We start from the raw sequence: 22,455 nt of genomic DNA, 5'->3' as shown, positions 1-22,455 counted from the left end.
TCCGTATTCCCAAAAGCACCATTCCCATTTTGACAGCTATCCAAATGGCTAAGGCACCAACAGCACTATGGAGCCTTTTTGTAAAGTTCGTCAGCTGAAGAGCTCAAATTCTGTAAAAAACAAACTAAAAAAGGCAACTCGGAAAAAAAACCAAACCCTAAATCACCAAATTAAAAAAAAAAAATCACTGTATAATCACCCCCAATTGACAGAAGATGCAGAGTTACAATATACCAAGCTCACCCAGTTGGCCATGAGGAGACTTAGAAAACGTACCCAGCTCCCTTAAATCTCTTTCAAAAGGAAAAAAACCAACCATGATATATAATCTCCACTACTTCTCAAAATAAACATGACTGCACTGACAGTCTGAAAGTGTTTCACACCTGCAATGAAAGTTACACGTCATGCACCTTTTATTTTCCTGCTCCTTAGAAAAACAGCACATTTAGAGGTCCACGCAGAGACTGAGAAATAAAATCTCATTGGCTAATATGACTGTCATCTTCATAAGTTTACTAGCAAAATCCTTTAATATACACAAAAGAATGAGCCTGATTAAAATCAAAAGGTTCGAAAACTTACATAGTTTTGTAGGCAAAAGCTACAAAAGCATTGAGGTGACTTTCAAGCCTAAAACACTAGAACATAAAGTCTGCTAAAGTCACTTGGATAAGCATATCAAGTATAGTAACCCAAACTTAAGCGTATCCGAAGTGATGCAATGATCGAAGCATCCTCAGAGCATGATTCCACTATGCCAAACAAATTAAACCTGTTGATTTGATGCATACTATAAGCACTGTATACAAAGAAATACGTTAGTAAGCCTGAGACTGGAAAGCAACTTCTCAGGATTCAGGAAAATGTCAGAATTAGAGTTTAACATAGATAATGCTGCATTTGGCCCTGTTTTATAAATCATGAATCTTTAACTCTCCCCTCTCCTAAAACCCTGCCTTACAACACCTAATATGATGGGTGTTGTATTAACGAGCAGCAGCTTTACTTTGTTTTTGTCTCCTTACTCCTCATCCTGCAGCCCCATGACTACGTTCCAGTCATTACGTGCTGACAAAAGAATTACTAACTGCCTCAAGAGCATTTCTACAGCACTCATCACTATGGTGTCAAACTTCTTCAGAAATGCTCTTCCATTTCCTTATCAATCCATGAAATGAGAGATTTCAATTTTTAAGTGCCAGGAAGTTAAAACACGTTCTTCAGAGACTTCATGGTGGTTTTGCTTTCTAAAACTTCAGCTGTAGCTACAAGCGACATTCCATTTTGCAAGTCATACTAGAGGATCTGAAGTCAAGCACTCCAAAATTTGCGAGAGGTGGGTGCATGTTGAATTTATGATGAGATAGGAAATGCATCCTTCAAGTAATCTGCTTTTGGAAAGGGGTAGACACAGCGCAGTATTCGGTAGCCTTAACTACAATATTCACTCATTTCCCGGGCTTTGCATCATTGACTAAGTGCCTTCTAACTTCTCTAACACCTGGAGAGCAGAAGCTCTTCTCTACTACGTTAACTCTGACTTACTCCAAGTCAGCCCATCCTGTACAAAAAAGAAGGCATGAAATCTACATTGCTCTTAAATTTTCTTCAGAAGAAAAAAGGGCAATTAAAGAAAAAGAAAAAGACTAAAAAGACTAAGTGGGAAGAACGATCACAACATAATAAATCAGGTTTTGTAAAGGTCATGAGATTATGCCTGAGTACTATTAAATTTTGAAGAGTGAAAGGTGTTCTCACCAAAGAACAGCAACTTGACAGAAGTAGGAGTGAAACTTATGTAATTAATTGATTAAAAAAAATTACAAGTTTCTCCCAACGCATGCATTACTTATTTTGCCAATAGTCAGAAGATGCATTTATCTGTATATTTCTCAGAGCATTTCACCTACTTCTGACGAACTCAGAGCTGGCAGGATAATAGAACTCACATACCACAGCACTAGAAGTGCAACTACAGATCGTTCTTTTTCCTTTTATTTAGGGAAACCAGAGAATAGCACTTTTTTGTTCTTTTTTAAAGCAAAGAGCATAACCTTTCCTCATTGAAGGAAACCAACAAAATGTTATTTTCATAATCTGATATTCCAAATAAGAATTAGCATGAATGAAACGTAAATCATTAAGTGCCTGTTACAAATTTGGGTGGGAGGGTGGGTGGGCAAGGTGGGCAGTAGCAGCCGACAGGAACATATGAAAGAGGGGAGGACAGATTTGAGCATAAAAGTAGAACTAACACTTCTTTTCCTTATACTTTGTGCATTTCTCATTCTGTCATGCATTCTCTCATTCATTCGTGTAGGACTTCTAAAGACAATGTATTTGTGTTACTGCGATTCAAATCACAACATAGACTGAAGCCTGAACGGGCCTTAGGACACTCACAATTTAAGATCTTTAATCGTTAGAAGGATTAATAAAGATTTTAATCAAGCAACTTTGCAATACAAAAGAACAACATCAGAATCATACCTAGAAGAGACGTCTCCTTTGCAAATGCTGCAGCAATAGCTGGGTCCAGCGCTGGCTGTCCATCACCAGATGGAAGATCAGGACGAGTGTAGTCCCTGCTTTTATCGTTGTTGTACTTGACATTCAAATTCACCAATTTGGAAAAATCAATCCGTAGGGTACAGCAAGCATTATAAATATTTTGACCATCTAAGGCCTGGAAAAGGGAGTCAATTTATTTAAAAAAAATACACAGTACAGGTTGGTTGCACAATTTATTTAAAAAAAAAAAACAAGGTCAGCATACAGCTATTTATCCGTCTTACTGTCTAGGTTAAAACCAATTAAGATTAAAATGCATTAACCTCTCTTAACATGATTCCAGGAAGCTGGATGTTTACTTCCCTTACCTAGAAACTGTTTATGCACCAAAGTGGAAAGAGACCTTTTAATGCAGACAAACGTTAGTCTACTGAATATAATTAATTAACCTGTATTGCATAGTACAGCTTTAATTCAGCCATAATGCCAAATAAATTCCTCAAAAAAAAAAAAATCACATGTACTTTTATTACACAGAAAGTTGACCTGAGGAAAAAAAAACAAGACTTAAATACCATGTTAGACAGTTATCTGTTAAAGCAGAATATTTACATTGATCCTGCATATTTTCCTTTTCCCCCTTAAAGGTAATTAGTGCCAAAACTGAAAGAAAAGCAAGTTTATCTGCTAACCTAATGTTACTAACAGCTTTTTTTTTAAAAAAATCCCATTTTCACAATTAGCTGGTACTTCTGAAAGGATGCCTATTAACAGCGAAATTCACATGAACCCTTAACATGACACCACTTAGAACTCTAAGAAAACACTCTCTAAAAAGGCCTAATTATATACATTTCGTCCATCTTCATTATATACCAGGCAAATTGATATACCTGGATTTCATTCCATTTACATTTTGGGCATACCTTCCTTTCACATGAAGCACTAACAGCTAAATATGAGAGATTTTAAAAATGGAAACTTTTATAACTAAGTTGGTTTATATTCTTAAGAAATGCTAGGAAGTAAAGACACAGCTCATCTTAAAAATCAATCCATTCAAACAAGTCATTATGTTAAATATAAAGCTACCTTATATATACCCGGTGAAAGAAACAAATAAATCACACTTTCAAATACAGATCTTTTGTTTCTCTTGATTAATGCTGGACTGGAATGCACCAGTTCTGGACCTGAGCTAGCTCTTGCACAGCTCACTTGGTAACATCTGCAATGGACTTCCCCACACATTCAAGTTCTGGTAGGGCTCAGTATTTTGAGCCAAGCACTGCAAGAACCTAGTGTACCTGCTGCGTATGGAAGCAATATAGCTATTTTTATACGGTGATGCATCTGGCAACTGAACATCCTGCAGACACCCCTCTGCTAGGCCTGGGCCAGCAGGGCTGTCCCATCCTACAAACGTATTCTCACAGCTGACATCTCCAGGGCTCATGAAATCACTTAGGAGAATTACCACCATTAGCAGCCAATGTACAAGGATAAGTCAGTATTATGTGAACTTCTAAATAATGGGAAAATAAAATAATACAAAAAAAAGTATAGAAATCTAACAATCTAGACACCGTCTCAACAAATACTTAGCAATTAAAGAGAAACTCCTGCTTGAAACTCAGCTCAAACAATGCTTTATACAATACTGGCAAAGCAGAGTCTACTGTCCCGATTCATAGAATACAAACTGAGGATTAATTCTGTAATGCTGGGGTGGTGGTGGGTGTCACCATTACAGAACACAGCATTTGCGAGCTCTTTTACACACAGTGGCAAAGCACAATCCAAGACTTCTAACGTTGGTATTTAGGAAAAGAATCTCACCTGAACACTTACATCTAAAAAGTATACACTGAGAATCGGTCACCACTTTTAGAAGACTCACCTTCTAAAATCCACTCAGATGTGGATTAAAGGTAGGTCCAGTTTACGCAGCCAGAGCTCACTCATTGTCAAAGACAATGCCAGTGCAATTAAGGAAATGCCCATTCACATAATGAAGAAAACTAGGTACGAGTGAGACCAAAAGGCGGTATCCTTTAGCTTTGTCCAAACACAGGACCATGACACAAAGCTTTAAGTCTTTAAAACACAACCAAGATTCCTATTATACCTCTGCACAGAGTCTGCAGACGTGCTGATTTATGGCTGGCTGCGAAGCTCTTTTATTCTGAAAAAGTAGCAAACCAAATTATACCCGTGTTTGTAGTTTCCAGAGTAGTCAGCGTTTAATGGGAACCACATAAGTAACTAAAACTTACAACCCAAACAGCAAAAACTCCTCTTTCTGACAAATTCACAGCAACTAAAAGTACTGCACAAGAGAAATCCCTTGTAGTTGAGACACAGGCAGCCTGAAAGAACATCCCGAACTGGAGAGGGAGACGCACTCTTTAACGAGCACTGTAGTCACACTCTGGGAACGGCGCCTTGCTGCGGATCAAAACCAGAAAAACTCACCCCGCCCACCTCTACCAGCAGCATCGTACACCTCCAACAACAATGCAAGAGAAGTTACCAGCAGCTAGGGTTTTTTCAAGATTCACTGTTGCCGTGTAAAGATACAACTGTGAATGTGTGTGTCCTGAGCTCCTTCTTATATGGCAATAAAAGAATGCAACAAACCCTCCAACCACGTTCCTCTCAAACAGACATCCTGAAAAATGCGAGAAGGCAGTAGCGAACGTACATACAGACAGCACATCAAAGAACTCTATATACTAAGAAACTTCTCTTTCTCTGAGCATTCATCTATACATACATTCACATGTGACACAGTACCACACCACACACGTGCCAAAGCAAGGAGATCCAGTACCACAGGACCCTCCCACAAGATATGAGTATCATTCTCGGCTGTGCCAGCAGCCTTGACAACAGAAGCATCAAAACTTCTGTCATCCTGCAATACTAAGAGTGTAATGACACCGAATCGTTTTCAGGCCCCTGCCTTCCCTCCCTCCCCCTTGGTACTAAGAAGTACCCTCCTCTTGGACTTTCCCAAGGGCTAAAATTATTCTGATGAGTGGCTCACCTCCTGCCAAGAGCTTGTCAGCAGGCAGATTCCTGAAAAAACACAGCGTGGTGCTTAGGAGCTAGTAAGAATGTGCAAAAGACCAATGGAAAACAGTGGTAAAAGAACAAACAAAAATCCCTTTCTCAATTCAGACTGACACAGACCCAAGGAGAGAGGCACGTGCCTGAACTGACACGATGACCTCAACTCCACAGTACAACACACTATCAGCCATACAAGTTCCTCTACGGCCACTTAGATTGTTTCTGGGAAGGAAAAAAAAAAAACACCGCTAACAAAAAAAAACCCACACCAAACAAAGACGACTCCTCATTAACTAAGTATGCTGCATGGTTCCGCTGCTGCATCAGCTATGGCCGTTAGGAAAGGGAGCAAACCAGAGATAAAGAAAATCACAAACCCCAATACCAGTGAAAGTTCAAAAATAGTGGACCTGGCTGGAAAGACGCTAGCATTCCTAGACAACTACTACAGTAGAAAAACTCAAAATATTTAGAAAGGGTCTTAGCAACCAGGGTTATATTCACAAAGAATCCAAAATCTGCTCGTGTCTCAAGGCAGCACCTTTCACTGAAGGCAAGAATGAGCAAGCAAGGCCTAATGCCACAGAAAATAGCAGAAATAGCCTGGGAAGCCATCAGGATCCAGAACAGAGAGCTACGACTGTCTGCCACAGACAGCAAAAATGACCATATAGGGAACATCAACGAAATGGAGGTCTGCACCACACAACACAATACTCTCCCATTTCATAAAAATCAGGCCAATCTACCCTCTCTTTTTGCTCAGAGCAGCCAGGAGGATGAAGAGATGGAAACTGCTGACTGAGAAAAGATCCCACAGATATAACAAGTGAGACAACAGACTGTTCCTATGGAGAAAAAAAAAAAGAAAGAAAGAAAGAAAGGAAAAAGTTCGGTAAACAGTGTTTTCTCCTGCTGCTGATGTAATCGACCACAAACAAGCTTTTCTGCAAAAAGACAGTAAGAATTTCTATCTAGTCAACATGGACTCACAGCACTAGCATCTCTCATTTCCGAAGGTGAGTGTGGATGTCGAGCGAGCGATAACAGCAGCAAAGGTGATCTCGGATGGCGAAAGTACTCTATAAAGTTACAAAATGTTGTAACATCCTGAATGACTGATGCAGCCCTCTGATGCAGCTTAATGCAGGTAACAGTCAGATCTATTGGTAAGCTCCAAAGCAGAACAACATTCCTAGAATCACTTCTTCTCTGAGGCTTTCCTCACCTGAACGAAGGGCTTGCTGATGTTATGGATAGAATTCACTGCTCTTCTTTTTACTTTCAGGGTTCAAGATGTCTGAAAAACCCTTGTCAAAGAAGAGTCCCTTGAAAGGTGCTATATTCTTGGGAACTATGCTTTGACGAGCTTCTCCTAAGGCCTGTATAGACCATGAATCTATGGAATGAAGCCCCCCTACAGGAGATGGTCAAGGGAACCCTCTAAAAATCAGGAACAGACATGCCACTTAAAATGTTCTTTAGTTAATTCACATATGGTACCTAGAAGACAGACAAAAACAGTTTGGGAGACAAAGTTATTGGACCTTTTGATATTCTCAGTTCAAAACAACAGCCCAAAGATTTAGCTAGCAGATATTTCTGGAGATGCATGGCTTCAAGCCACAACAAATAATATATCTGCCCCTCTCTTTGTCAAACACTGTAGGCACCTAAGATGATGATCCAAGACAGGAAACAGATCTCTTGCAGGATGATGATAGCTTGAAAGCATTTACCAACGTCCGATGAAGAAAAATCAAATTAGAGTAGAGAGAAAAAAGTGGCAGAGAGACAAAACCAAACCACTGCCTTCTCTCCAAACTGAAAAGGGGAAAAAAAAAAAAAAAAAAGAGAGACAGACATTTAGTCATACTGTCTCTCTCCCCGAAGCACACATAGCAGGAGAAACTAGCAACAAAATTTTCAGAAGGACCTAACAGTTTAAGGCATTTAGGAAAGAGAAAAAAAAAGAAAAGGAAGAAGTAGTAATCCTTACACAAAACACTCCAGCTCAAATAAGTACCTCAAAGTAACTGAAGGTCATACGGTAAATATCTCTTGGGAGAGACGTGTCCCGAGTGCATCCTACGGATATGCATTTGAGTGAAACTAACTCCCTTTGAGACAAGCGTCTTGGATATGAGAAGCTTCTGTGGCTAAAAAGTGTATGTAAAACACATTCCACTCCAAAAACAGGATTTATTTTTTTTCCTCCTATGGGCAGTTCCTTGACTGAATCACCAGTTGCATATCTTACTCTTTTTTTCAACAAAATTGCAGAATCCAAGACACAAACACTGTTGCTGCACTTCCTGGGCTTTCTGATACAGTAGACATAATCCAGCACTCTTCTGTTTACCTGAACACTACTTATCATTTCCGAGCACTAACTGTGCTCTTTAGGCTTCAAGATGCCTGAAAATCCTTAATGCAATAATCACGGATAATTGCCCTGAGGCTAAATATCTTATCCGGAGATGTCCTTTCTGGCAAAGGCTACCTGGAGTTCCTACTACAAATTTTAGGGCGATGTAGCCCAGCACAGATCTTTTGCAGACTGCTACCAGTGCAGAGCCACCATTAAGTTGTCGCTCGAAACAACTGGAGGGAAGACATCTTGAATGTAGAGTCAAACCTCAACAGAATCTCTGTACGGATACTCTGAATCGCCTACGGGCCAAGTAAGGACCAACTGGCCAACTAGAACTGAACCTCTCCATTAAACTTGTGATATTTTTTTAACCCATGTTGGGTAAAGATGACTGTCATGCACTACCCTATGTGTCTCAGTTAATCCTCCATAGACAAGGCGTTAATAGCTGTCAACATCCAAGATTTGTCGCGAGTACTTTTGGTGCATTTACACAGAGACAACACTCTGGATTTGCCAGCTCTTCACATAGCAACACTGGCACTCTGATCTTTCTATGGTATACCAGATTACCGGTATTCAAATATTTAAGTTTGCTGCTTCTGCTGAGGGTACGGATCATTTACTGTGTAAATGACCTATTTTCGATGCTTAGAATATCTCCTTATGTATACAGGCATCTCCAGGACATCACCTCCTGTTTCATTAGGAGAAGCACAGTAGCTCAACGCGCTGTACTGTTGCGCATTCTCAGTACTTTCTCCAGCCCATGGCTAGACTGCTGCATCGCACAGAACCTGAAGTCTGTCGTCTTCACCTTTACTTGCCGGTATAGCGAACTATAATGATCCGATCTGAGGGCGGTGATGAAACATGAATCAGCGTAGCCATAATCTACTTTTACAGGAAATGAGTTTCTCACAAAGCAAGTGGAACCGGAATGCAATTTTTCACTACTTGCTCATTCAAAAAGCAGAAGTGGTCCCATAGGGCTAGAGGCTTCGTATTGTACATCCTTGTCAGTGTCACTATTTTCTCAGAACCTTCAAATGAATAGCATCTCTCCTTGGTACTTACATCACTTGAGTTTGTCAAATTGCTCTTTAACTTCCTTAATAAGTCTTCAATTTCTATTAAAGCCACATTCTGATTTCCTGTGAAGAGTGCCAGTGGAAAATTAAATTTCCCCATTATCTTCTATAGTAGCAACTGACGGAAAACAAATTGACAACTTCTTTACTCTTTTATCATGCTTTTAATTTTGAACTCCATGCAACTTAAGTGTAGCCACCACATCCTCTTGCTTCTACTGTATTCCCAGATGTATTTAAACTGGAGGGGTTTTTCTTATCATCCCTCTGTTTCTTTCCTTTAGCTATTTTTGGGTTGGTGGCACTTCACATTTTACCACAGAAGCTCAACCATTCGAACTGTACTTATTTTACTCTATTTAGCTTGGGAGGGTAGCGGGGAAATCAAACCTTCCTTCAAATTTAGCATTCCTCAATACTTGCAGTTGGTATTACTCTTTAGTTTTTTGTCTATTTATATATAGATTGGTTAAAATAAGAATCCATAAACCTAAGACTGATTCAATTTGTCACTAGGCAGGCTCTAAGATCACTCTGACAATGACTCTACATGCAGGAATCACTGTTATTCAACGAAGTTTAGTCATTCACACATGAGCTACCACTAGCGAACAGCTACCCTGATCAAAACATGCAAAACTGGAGAAACAAATACATGCGCTTTTTAAATTTTTTTTAAATTATGACCAATACAATATCCCACGAGCTAGTATCAGTTTGTCAGAAGTCAACAACAGCAAGAGATTCTTAAGTTCCTTTCATATTTTACATACCCCATCCTTTTGTTATTTTGTCACTTCCTTATAATATATTCCTAGAATTACACTGATAATTTCCAAATCACTACAGTCCATCTCACAGACGCCATCTTTTCGTTATGTCTTCTGATAATATATGTAAGACCCAAAAAATGAAGTCAAAAGATTTATCACTTGATATCGTATTTTGCTTCAAAAATGTACTTTAAAAGCAGCATTAACATCTATTACTGAAAAATAACTTTCCAAACATGAATCAAGACTGAATTACAACATTCTGCAACAAGCACATTAGCATCCAATGGTTTATTACATATTTCAAATGTGGATCTAAATGACCACAGTCAATTTCTGCAGCAATTGTAGGTTAAAGATCTACTTTCTATATTACAGTTTTAAAGCTACATAAAAACAGAAAGGTGTATCCCATCTAAGCAAATTTTTTTACACATTACAGTGACGTATTTGCACCTCCCTCTGCTCCAAGAAACAACTGAAGATTTGATACTCTTCGTCTCTGAAAAGGATATCTCTGATTTAAATTGCAGTCCAAATCTGCAAGTATTTCCAGACTGCCTTTCTGGAGTACATTTTCTTAAATTAGATAATCATAAATCAAGTTGCAAATCATCTTGTCTCTGGCTAACTTTATTTTTCTCAACAGCATGAAAACTTACCCTCTGCTTTTTGAAAACAAATTTTGTGGGTTTTTTCTTTTTCTTTTTTTTATGATTCCCCATCTTGATCAGAGAACCGTGACCAATGAATCACAGTTTTTTAATCAACACCCAGTATTTCATTTGGTGATGAGGATAAAAATAACCACCTTCCACCATTTAATGAAGGTCTTTATTTCAGTATAGACATCATTCTTTACAGCAGAAAACTAAGCCTATTTTTTCTTTCCTCTGCTAAGAGATATTCATTGCCAACTTAGTCTGAGGTGCAAGCTTTTCACTTCTTCAAGTTCTCAGCTATTCTGTCATCTATGGGCAACAAGCACTGTCTTCGCTGCCAAGCAACACTTAACCAGCACATCAATTTTAATCAGCCTTCCACAAATCCAGACTGCACGTGAAGGTTTGAAAATACAAATTTGTTCCATTTCTCAAAAAAAAATTTTCAAAAATTTTAAACAATCTAGCTTTTCCCTTTGATTCAACTTTCCTATTGCCACAGATGTGAACATATTCCATTCTATTAATTCAAAACATCTGGTCTAGATGACACGCTGTTGATCTTTGTCGTAATTTATCCATAGGCTCTCTCCTGATATAACGAATAAAACCAGTTACCTGTTCTTGCCTCTCCTACCCAGGGTAGGAGAGCTTCCAGTGAAACAAAATTAAGATCCTGCTCTCATCTGTCACTGCTGCAAAGCTTCTTCATAGTCTGGGCCCACGAATAAGACTGCACCCTTTCTTCTGGGCATTTATGGTTATCATGAAGTCTAGGGTTGGGTTTCTTTCCAGGATACTATAATTAAATGCTTTCACAAACCTATATCCGATCCACAAGTCACAGATTTGTTTTGATGCTTACAAAGTATCTACCATCAATAATCCAACAGGCGTACTGAATTTGCTGCTCACAGTCAATTAATTAAGCATCAACATTACGTCCTACATTTTTACTTCTGGTTGACATTTTCACTACTGCAGTCTTGCATATTATTTCACCTCTGTGCAGTCTTATTAAAATATTTGTTCATAATTATAGATCTATACACTTCTGTATACAACAGTGCCCTTAAACATAGTATCTTTAAACACCATTTTTACACAGCATAACAACATTATGTAATAATTCCCAGTTATTTTGTAATCTCAAAAAATTCTCACAAGTGATGGAGAAGTATGACACATTCTTACGGTGAATACTCTGTTATAGTAACATTTTACGGACATTTAGAGTTACGGAAGGTCTCCAGATTTAAGAGAGAACTATACTTACTAGTTTTGCTTGCTGTGCATTTACTGGATCGCCGTACTGCAGTAAAGCTTGAAACTGGTTATTCTTTGTGAATGTGATTATCTTCAATACAGCACCAAATTTAGAGAATATCTGCCAAAAACATTGTGACGTTTTAGACACGAGTTCCTCCCAACCATAGCTCAAGGTAAAATGAAATTTGGCTTACCTGATGAAGAACATCCAAGGTTACTGGATAGTACATATTGTCAATAATTATTCTAAGTACTGGACTCTGAGCTGGAGTCACTGCACTCTCACTAACAGTGGTCCCGCTAATGGGCGCATTTGTTGCCTGCACAGCTGTCACTGCCTGAAGAACAGCTTGGGCCCGCTTAAAAGAAAAAAGAAGATAGAAGACATATTTTTTTTTAATATTTCAAGATGATAGCTAGAAATTAATTAGCAGTATTAATAGTTAACTTCAGAAACATAAAATAGTCCACTTATTTAAAACTCAGAGCTACAGACATAACACAACGTAAATGCAATGCAGTCCGAATCTGTGAGAAGAGACAATAAAAATGAAAACATCAATTAATCCTTATGTCACAGTAAGGAAGGGCTTCAAACGGCACCAATATCAATCTTCCTAGTAGCAAGCTTATCATTTTACTGGTAAGCATAAAAAAAGTGAGAATTTTGTACGTTTCAAGTCACTTCAGACTTTTTTTCTTCTCATTTAAAGGAAAAAAACCCACACAACCCAACAAAAAACCTCAAACAAACAAAACAACCCCCAAAAAACCCCCAAGCCTACAGAAACCAGAAATATTTATCCCGTTTTTAAAGAGATTGTATTACAGTTAATATTTCACTGCCATTTTAGTTATGTAGAAGGCTCTGATCGGAAGGAATAACACTAAACTAACACTTCTGAACTTCTCAGTTTTAGCACAATGAAGTAATACACAAGACTGCCGGGTGTCAGAAAGTAACATCCACAGAGAGGTAAACAAACTGGTGTCTGTTATCCACCCTTTTTCAGGAAAAGAAAAACAAAACCCTCTCCATGTGTGGGGATTTTTTGTTTTTTAAATGCAAGCAGGGTTTTAGAAATTCCAAGGTAACCACAGGATGACATCACACGAACACACAGCTATGTAACTACTTCCACTGCCAAAACTGACAGCGTCAGAAAGATTAGATGGTTTTTTGCTGAGAAAGAAAAAGTGCAGAACAACAAGGGGTTTCCATTTAATACTTTCATTACAGTAGCCTTATGAAGCAAAACGATACAAGACAGAGACAAGTGAGCATGCCAGGTAAAAATAATAACCGCCACATTAACGCATACTGCAGATTTTAAAGGTGTTAGAGCTACTACACAATGTTATGTCTCACAACTTACATGATACTCCTCATACTGAAATGAATCAATGAGTAAGGAAGGGGGCGGGGAGGGGGGAAAACAAAAAAAACAAAGACCTGGTGAACACTAGTTGGGAAAACAAAATTTACCTCTACATTTAACATCAATTACTGTAACTCTAAAAAACATCTTTTGATAACAACATGGGTTTTTTTCCCCTGTTGTATGAAATACACAACTTTCAAGCTGTTCAGATATTTGGCTGAATAGCACAATTACTTCCTACTCCTTCTGTAAGCACAGAGGCAGCAGATACCTATTAAAACTCACTCCTTAAAGCGACTGGAAAGGTTTAAGCTGTATAACCCAAAGTAGCAAAACTTGTGAAGTCAATTTTAACATATGACCCTTGTTAGCACCGTCCATCTATGGTTATGTATCATATTTCATTCCACTAAAGTTAATGTGAATCCAGGAAGGAATACAGGACTTAACATAGGCAAGTAAGGTTAAAATCTGTAGAATTATGATGAAAGTGAGTACTTTGTCAAGTTGAAAATAACATTTAGTATCATATATAAATAGCCACTTTGGGAGACATTTCATAGTATATAAAGCTTCTTGCTTATTTTTGCAAAACAAATTGATTTTTAAAAGATCAGCTACACCACTTGAAGTGTAACATTTATTTATTTCTAAATGTTGCAATGTCTGTGCAGAAAGACTAAATTTATGACAGGCTGATGATTTAAGAGAATTACAGTTACACAGGTCATTCTGTTCTCTATTCTTCTGAGTCTAGATACTGTATGAAACAAGGTAAGAGATGTTTGTTTTAAATCTGAGTTTAAATGCTCCTCTCAACGTTTTGATGTCGCAGAGGAAAATGATTTTCATAGAATTATAAAGCGGAGCTGAAAACTTAAATGGTCCCTTTTGAATCTGTTTATTCAGAGCCAACTCCGAGTACATAACTAAAAATAATCTTGGAAGCTACTATTGAGAAATTCAAATAGCACAGCTTAATGGAACTTTTCCTACTTTCATTATTTCTAAAGGCCTGGTTGTTTAAAGTACCCCTTGGTTAAATACCCTTTTTTCCCCCCCTCTCTGCTTTATAACTAAGTTACTTGCACCTTTCTCCAATTTTTTACCCTCTCTTCCCAGTTACATGTACTAACACCCTGACTTCTTCCTATCTTCCTTCTTGAACATCCAGAGAAAGACAATTTCAAAATTAATTTGGCTCGATGAGAAAGCTTTCAAATATAGATAAAAACATACGTTTTGACTATTAAAAGAAAAATAAAGCAAACTACAAGCAATGCCTGCACCACCTTTATTTTTCCTTACAGAAAAAAAGAACATCCAACGGTCTTGTGTTTTACAGTATGTCTCATGAGATACTAGTTACAGAACACTTACTGCCAAGTACCTACTTATGTTATTTAGTTCTAAATTAAAGAGATACCTGAAAGACTGGGAATATGTTAAAATTGGTTATTAATGCACACGGTGGCGCAAAAGCTGCTCAGAAGTGAGCACACCCTATATGCTGAAAAGGTGGACACGTGAAGTACAAAAAGAGTATCACCACAGCAGCCAGAGGACAATGTAAGAAGAGAAAGTTTCTTAAGGGAGTATGTCCATCCACTGTACTTGCAGGCAGAATTCATCCTCTATTCTCTTTTTTCAAAATTAAATGAAGGTATTTATTTTTCTTTATAACTGACATTTTGGAGGGGAAAAAAAATCTCAGTCTTGAAAAAGTACCTTCAGCAGGCAGCCTATCAAAAGATTCAAAGGAACAGGAATGTTTAGAAAGATCAACAGGAAAATCAACACTGTACTTGATCTAACCAAGATGTCTTTCATCAGATTACCCTCAGATTGTTTTTAAAGGCAACGTCTACAATTTTACTATTGACATACCTTACCTAACACAGGACTCGAGTAACAGAAACTGTAACTTGGTACTTACACTGTCTTCGGTAACATCAGAAAGAAAGTTAACCTTAAAATAATCACCTGACTCGTGGTAAGCTGATGTCTCTTTTCTCCCCCTATAACTTATATGAAATGGTCACATCTGCTAATTTTCCTGTTCTACTAAAAACAGACACATGTATCTATATTTATTGTGAAATAGGTTCTGCAGAGGCAATAGCAAAACATTTTTTTGTTATTAAGTATATTTGTCTCTACAGTGATCATTAAGGCATTCTTCTCCAGGAACCGCAGATCACATAAGCAGAGGTTACCAGTGCTACCAGAGAGATCATTCAAAAACATTGAAATGTAGGCATTAGCATCAGTCATTATCACCAGGGAAATTCAAACTAGCATTAGAATTGCAGAATGTGTCAGAATTAGAAAGTTAGAGACTGTAGGATCAAAACTTATTTTATGGGAAAAAATAACTAAAGTTAAAAGACGCTTCAAAAATGTTTTTCTTCTTACATTAAGGAAACATTAAGAAAATTCATCATAACGCAAAGATCACACAGAAAGAAAATCCCCTTCGATGTCACAAAATGGAATGATCATAGGTAAGACTACAGTAGTGTTAGGATGTGGACAAAACCAAACAATTTAAACACATGCCACACGAGCCAAGAATACATGCCATGCCTCACTTTCTACTGCCTGCACTTGCAATACTATATAACAGTAAGTATACCTGGTTAAGTGTGTTATCAGTCTTTAGTTCTTTATGATTGGAATACTGGATATAGATAGGTTGGTTACGAAGATGAGGCGTCACAGCAGAGTAGTAATTAACCATAGTGATAGCTGCTTCTTCCGTAGCAAGTTCCAAAAACGCCTGTAATTAAACAGTTAATTTTCAGTATTTACAAAGCAGAACATCTTCCTATCAGCAGCATATAAAAAACACTGAAGGGGTTTGATAACACGTTTTAACAAATATCAGTCTTCAGAATATGTCATTCTCTACGTACCAACTTTATTTGCTAAGCTACTACACCTCCAAAAATTCATCTGTGAAAATGCAGGACTGTTTATCTTGCAGTTCATGTTTTTGCTTTATGTAGCTGCCAACCATCCCGTTCCCCAAAAAATTTACTAAAAGACAGTATAAGTTCATAAAAGATTAAAGGAACAAAGGCTCTTTTTTTTTTTTTTGATACTTACTGTCATATGACTTATTTCAATAGCATTTTAACAGCATATTTTGAAATGACACAGTAAGCATACTAAAAAATGAAAAGCAGAAAATTACCTGATTTTTCCCTTTCAGCATCAGGATGTTGGTTACTTTACCAAAAGGTAAACCTAAAGCAATAACTTCCGTTTCTGTCACTTCCCCAGGCAATTTCCTGATATGAAGAACACGAGAAGGAGCCCCATCCATTTTATCGTCACCTTTGAATTTCTTGTTGTCATTGCCATTGGCTGAAAGACATATTCAGACTGTATTTGAAAAGTTTACTGATATTATTAGTGCTTTATTAAAAATGCTTTTAATTATACATATAAGATAATTTTTAAGTAAGCCATCTCTTAGTTTGACCTACATAAAATTCAAGGGTTCATGAGACAAATGTTACACGGTTTCAGGAAAGGTGGACTGTTCAAGATTAACTCAACAGCCCTCTGTGATAATCACAACTTGTTTTCTAAATGAGAGAAAACCCACAGCAAATCCTTCATCTCATACAATACCATGTAACAATATTAATTGTGACTCAGAAGGGCTCACATAAGAACTCTAAAGTACATTAAAAAAACAACCCAGAATTTTTTTGAAACGAGAAAAATGGTGGTGAATAGTTACTAAAAGAGGTCCTAAAGGAAAGTCTTAAGGATTGTTTTGCACTTAAGGACCCAGACACAAAAAGTGGAAAAGTATCAAAGCCAGGAAGCATTATTAATGCTGAGAAGGATCACACAGGAGAAAGGGGATGACCCAGAGGGCTGACATCACAAACGTCTGATGAAATCTACAACCTCAGAATTTAAGGACCAAACACAAAATTGTCCCTTATGAACTACAAGCTCACCCACAGAAAAGGAAAAACCAACTAATAAACATGAAGCCACCAACTCGAAGGGGGGGTGGGGAAAAGCCAGACAAGATTTTCCTTGCAGCAGCAGGGAAGCATTAACATCATTGTACAAAGCACCAGAAAGATACTATTCTGGACGGTTGTCCAGAATTCCAGCAAAATTCCAGCTTGAGTTCCTTTTTCTGGAACACACGCAATAAAGAGCTACCCAGTTGGATGCAAGACGTGTTGCTTTGGAAAGAAGGAAAGAATAAAATTATTTACTTTGTTTTAAAGGTAATACAACCACTGCCTACAAATATGACAGTAGAGTAAACATCAGAAAGAGTCAAGAGCTGAAGAGCAACACTGTCATAAGATATATGGATATTAAGGAATTAATCAATGCTGGAAATCAGAATGCCTTTAGGTAGGACAGAAGCAAGTGTTGAGACTTCCTTTTTTTCTACTTCTGGCTATAAAACATGCAGGTCAGAGTGTGAGCTATTCAACTTCTGATTTCACGTTAGCAGAGCAGTTCAACAGCTACCTGTATTTCCAAAAAAACACATAAACTGTGACTGATAGCAAAATATTTGTAATTATTAGGGTTCGAATTCATGTGTTGAGGGCTTACGCCAAAGAGGATTAACAAAAAAAAATTATGAACAAGACTACTTTTATTTACTCACTATAAAAGTAGAAACAGTAAATGGGGGGGCGGCAGGATCAGGAGGAAGCATTTATGTGTGTTAAATCCTCCAAAAACTTGATCTCCGTAAGAAAGTTTATGGCTGCAAGTTCCAGAGGGAAGAGAATAAAGAAGTCCTCAGTTATCACTCAGCTGTCACTACAGAATATAATTCTGAATTTGTGCCAGCAAAGTCATTTACACCTAATCTGATTCCCTGCAAAATATATTGCATTTGTTTATGACCGACTTGAACAGAGAAAGTTTTGCTAAGGGTATGCCTAAAGCATAATCAAGAATTCAAGTTCTTAACTCAGTTTGTGTAAACCAAGCCAACTTACTCAAGACTAAAAACACAGAATGAAATGGACCCTTATTTTTACAAGTCAAGAACATCCACGCTCCAGATTGGGATTTGAAAAGCCAAAGTATGACATTTAACTACTTTTTCAACGCTATTAGGAAAACTGGAAAACGTGGGGTCTCTGACCAAACTTATGAACATACTTTTCACTTTTTCAAGAGTAAGGTCATTCTCCATACTGCCATTAAAGGAACTGATGGAAAAAGGATAAATCTACACATCAGGAACTGTTTCCATCACTCCCTTATATATTTTTTTCTAACATCTAAACCTCTTCACTCTAATTTGAATGTTTCTGCCTTCCGCTTCAGCTATCTTTAGGCTTAGATAAATCTAAAATTCAAGACCTCTACAAATAGTATGCCTTAGAGACAGGTCATCCCTCAACCTCTCCTCCCGTATTGCCCCCCACCCCCCAAAAAAAAAAAATCCAGAACTGAGCTTTTTAAAAAAGTTCTTGCACTGTAGAACACTAAGTCTTTTCCAGCTTACTACAGCAGACAACACAACAAAAACCTAACACCGGAACTCATAAAAATTCAGCTAGCAGTATCTCCAACTGACAATGCTAGAAGGGGTTGAATCCCTGTAACAGCAGGTTTGGTCTGCTGCACAGAAGGACAAGTTTTGATGGAACACACAAAGAGTAAAATTTCAAAACTACACACTGAACTAGGACCTGAAGTCCATCCCTAGTCTACACAAGGCTCTAACTTGCATCATTCTGGAAAACTTGCTGAGACTGGGCTTCCAGGTAGACAGATTTCACCTGCTCATAATTAACACAGTACAGCACTTAAACCTCAAAGTGAGAGACAGGCAAAGTTTATGAAAAAGTACTTTTATTTTTCACCTGAAACTCATTACACAATAGTTTTACCTACTTGTCAATTTAAATGTAAAAAACAAAAAGGAAAACATTGTAAAGTGGACAGGCTTAACAGTTGTATCACAAACAATACGTCACGCACTTGCAAAGAATAAAAGAATTCTGGAATTACAGTAATACTGAAACTAGATTTCCAAGGCCTTTCATACTTAAGCTAAGTGATTTGAATTCATTACAAGTTTCAAAAATTAAATATGAAACAGTAGCAATAAGAAATGAGAAAGTGAAAACAAACTGTTTAAACTAAAAGACCTTCTGATAGAAAGTTTCTGATAAGAAACCTGTTTTGACTACACCACTAAAAAGGTATACCATGAATGCTCAAAGCAGTTCTCACACAGCTGTTTTCTCTTTTGCGTGGTTTTCAACACATAATTTTGACATATTAACTTTTCCACAGCATAATGTCCAAGATTTCTTTTTTTAAAAAACTGAAGCTTCTATTTGGATTAGGCTTTAGGTAATCCTAATGTTACTGGTAACGTAGCATTGGCCCGTATATAATCACTCATATATATGTATTTGCAAAGAAATAATCCTTTAGTAGTTATTGAATTACCTGAATAAATTGTTTTTCTATCTACTAGCACTGCTAATATTTGTGCTTTACAGTTATTCAACTGTTGCTGCAGTAGGTTTAAAGAACAAATTTAAAAGAAACATTTTTTATGCTAGAGATCTATCTTTCCCTAACGAGCAGTTAAGTTTTAACTTAACTCGTGTATACAAGTGTCTCACAAAATTTTTTTTTAAACTATCTTAAACTAAACATCCACTAAACTATTCTTTAAACTTTTTTTACTTTCTCTAAAGAAGAGCTATATAGACAGGTGCCCATGCTAAAATGTTTAAGTGAAAAGTCAGTATAAAATATATCAAAATAACATTCCCAAAAGGATCCAGAATTATGCACTACATACATGGCAATCAGAAGAATGAGAGGAGAGATGGGGGGACAGGACAGGGGGACTGGCAACAAGCATTCTCAGTGCTATGTAAATGCCCAAGGAAAGTTTTCAGCGGTAGGGCAAGCAAGCATGAGAAAAGCTGTTTATTACTTACTGGCAGAAGCATACCTTGCACAATGAAAGCTGAACTGGTAACATTCAGAAAAAATGAAGCCCACCTTCTTAAAGTAAAATTTACCACAAATATTTAACACTGGATTGCAAGGAGACTGAAGAAATTAACACATCATCAGTTATCGCTGCTTTGCTTGAAAGCCAAGAGAACATATACTGCTTTTACTTTTGATTATCCAGCCAGCACAGCCCAATGCTAATTTACTATTTCAATAATGGCAGTAATTAACTGTGTCATATACTAAATATGCGTGATCATACACAAGAGGGTTGTTTGTGGACAATTAAAATTTAGCTTTTCAAACAATTATTAAGAGTTTTTGGCACCACATGAAACCTTTCTCCCTAACTTTAGTCTCTTACTTGCCATTTTTTATGGTGCTTTTCAGCTGAAAAGACATCAGTAACACCTGGGATCAGAAAACCAGAACATTGAAAACATGGGAACACAACTTCTTCGGAGCCACTGAAAGGTGAAGTCAACTACGGTTAAAACACCTTCATTCTCTAACAAATTCTATCAGTATGGCCACTGTCCATAAAGGTTAAAAGGTAAGTCAAGAAAAGCAAGGTACTAAAAGAATAACATTGTCTTGCGATAGAAATTGAGTCTATGGAGATAAACAAGCAACCCAAAAGATCCTTCCCTATAAAGGGGGAGAAAGACAAAACTGCAGAAAATTTGATGTGGGGGTCGAGGGAGTGTTGGAGGCAGAACCCTCGCAAGCCAAATAGTAACTACTGCTGAGGAACTGCTACTATTAAACTGGAAGCTTACTGGAAAGTAGCTATTTCGTCAGGTTGGCTTTTACCAGACTTGAAAAGACTGATCCAATCTGAACCTCTTGGCACTAACCCAGTTTTGCCAAGTCTTGTTTAATATCTTTATCAATGATCTGGATGAGGGGATCGAGTGCACCCTTAGTAAGTTTGTAGATTACACCAAGTTGGGCGGGGGCGTTGATCTGCTCAAGGGCAGGAAGGCCCTACAGAGGGACCTGGACAGGCTGGATCCATGGGCCGAGGCCAACTGCAGGAGGTTCAACAAGGCCAAGTGCCGGGTCCTGCCCTTGGGTCACACCAACCCCAGGCAACGCTCCAGGCTTGGGGCAGAGGGGCTGGAAAGGCATGAGCCAGCAGTGCCCGGGTGGCCAAGGAGGCCACCAGCCCCCGGGCTTGTGTCAGCACTGGTGTGGCCAGCAGGAGCGGGGCAGGGATGGGGCCCCTGTGCTCGGCCCTGGGGAGGCCCCACCTCGAGTGCTGGGCTCAGGTTTGGGCCCCTCAGGACAAGAAAGACATTGAGGTGCTGGAGCGTGTCCAGAGAAGGGCAGCGGGGCTGGGGCAGGGTCTGGAGCACAAGTGTGCTGGGGGGCGGCTGAGGGAGCTGGGGGGGTTTAGCCTGGAGAAGGGGGGGCTGAGGGGAGCCCTTCTCGCTCTCTGCAACTGCCTGAGAGGGGCTGTAATGAGGGGGGGGTTTGGTCTCTTCTACCAGGTTACTAGCGATAGAGGAAATGGCCTCAACCTGCATCAGGGGAGGTTTAAGATTGGATATTAGGAAGAATTTCTTCACTGCAAGAACAGTCAGGCATTAGAAGAGGCTGCCCAGAGAGGTGGGGGAGTCACCATCCCTGGGTGTGTTCAAAAACCTTGTAGACGTGGCACTTCAGGGCACGGTTTAGGAGACATGGTAGTGTTGGGTTGATGGTTGGACTTGGTAATTCTAGAGGTCTTTTCCAACCTTAATAATTCTATGATTCTATAACACTAACAAATATAAAGATGCACTGAAGAGCATAACACTACAACATCTGCATTGGGGGAAAAAATATTTAAAATTGACCATGGGAATAGCATGACTTAAACACAGTGTTAGTATTAGCTCATTTACTAATCAAGTTACAGCCTTAAATGTATAGTTAAAAAAATAACTTCTAAAAAAATCAGAAATCTAACCCTTAGTACTCGTTATATTCCATTCATACTACTAAAAAAAACCCCATCATGCTCTGTAGCAGCCCTCTTTGGCTCTCCACCAAGGAAAAGGAAAAGGAAAAAATCCCTTTTCCATAGGACATCAGTTGTCTATTTCTAAACAAAATCTCACCTCTACGAATGGCATTCAAAGCATTATTCTCCCACCTAAATAGGGTACTACAGTCTAACCATAACTGATACATAAGCCACATCCTTGCTATGCAGAGTTCCTTCAACTTAGCATAAATCAACTTGTTGAAATTGAATGCTTAGGAGTTGGCAAAGCCTATAAATGGCCACTACCTGAACAACTTGGGTCCCTGGCATTTGTAATGAGAAACTCCTATTTCATT

At 38.2% G+C, this 22,455-nt stretch overlaps 1 protein-coding gene across 7 annotated transcripts in view; it reads right to left on the bottom strand.

Annotated features, from left to right (window-relative positions):
• The window catches only part of PTBP2 (polypyrimidine tract binding protein 2), a 54,940-nt gene that overhangs the window by 10,119 nt on the left and 22,366 nt on the right, over positions 1-22,455 (bottom strand). For all 7 annotated transcript variants that reach the window (XM_075098189.1, XM_075098190.1, XM_075098191.1 and 4 more), the window contains 5 exons: positions 16,337-16,509; positions 15,776-15,919; positions 11,953-12,117; positions 11,766-11,876; positions 2,494-2,689 (listed from right to left, as the gene is read on the bottom strand). In XM_075098189.1, coding sequence (XP_074954290.1) covers positions 2,494-2,689; positions 11,766-11,876; positions 11,953-12,117; positions 15,776-15,919; positions 16,337-16,468 — 748 coding nt within the window. In that variant the 5' untranslated portion in view covers positions 16,469-16,509. The remainder of the gene's footprint in view (positions 1-2,493; positions 2,690-11,765; positions 11,877-11,952; positions 12,118-15,775; positions 15,920-16,336; positions 16,510-22,455) is intronic.

The sequence above is a fragment of the Phalacrocorax aristotelis genome, chromosome 6 (assembly GCF_949628215.1).
Source record: "Phalacrocorax aristotelis chromosome 6, bGulAri2.1, whole genome shotgun sequence".
Lineage (NCBI taxonomy): Eukaryota > Metazoa > Chordata > Aves > Suliformes > Phalacrocoracidae > Phalacrocorax > Phalacrocorax aristotelis.
The sequence above is the reverse complement of the archived record's forward strand: the minus strand, read 5'-3'. Positions and strand labels throughout refer to the sequence as shown.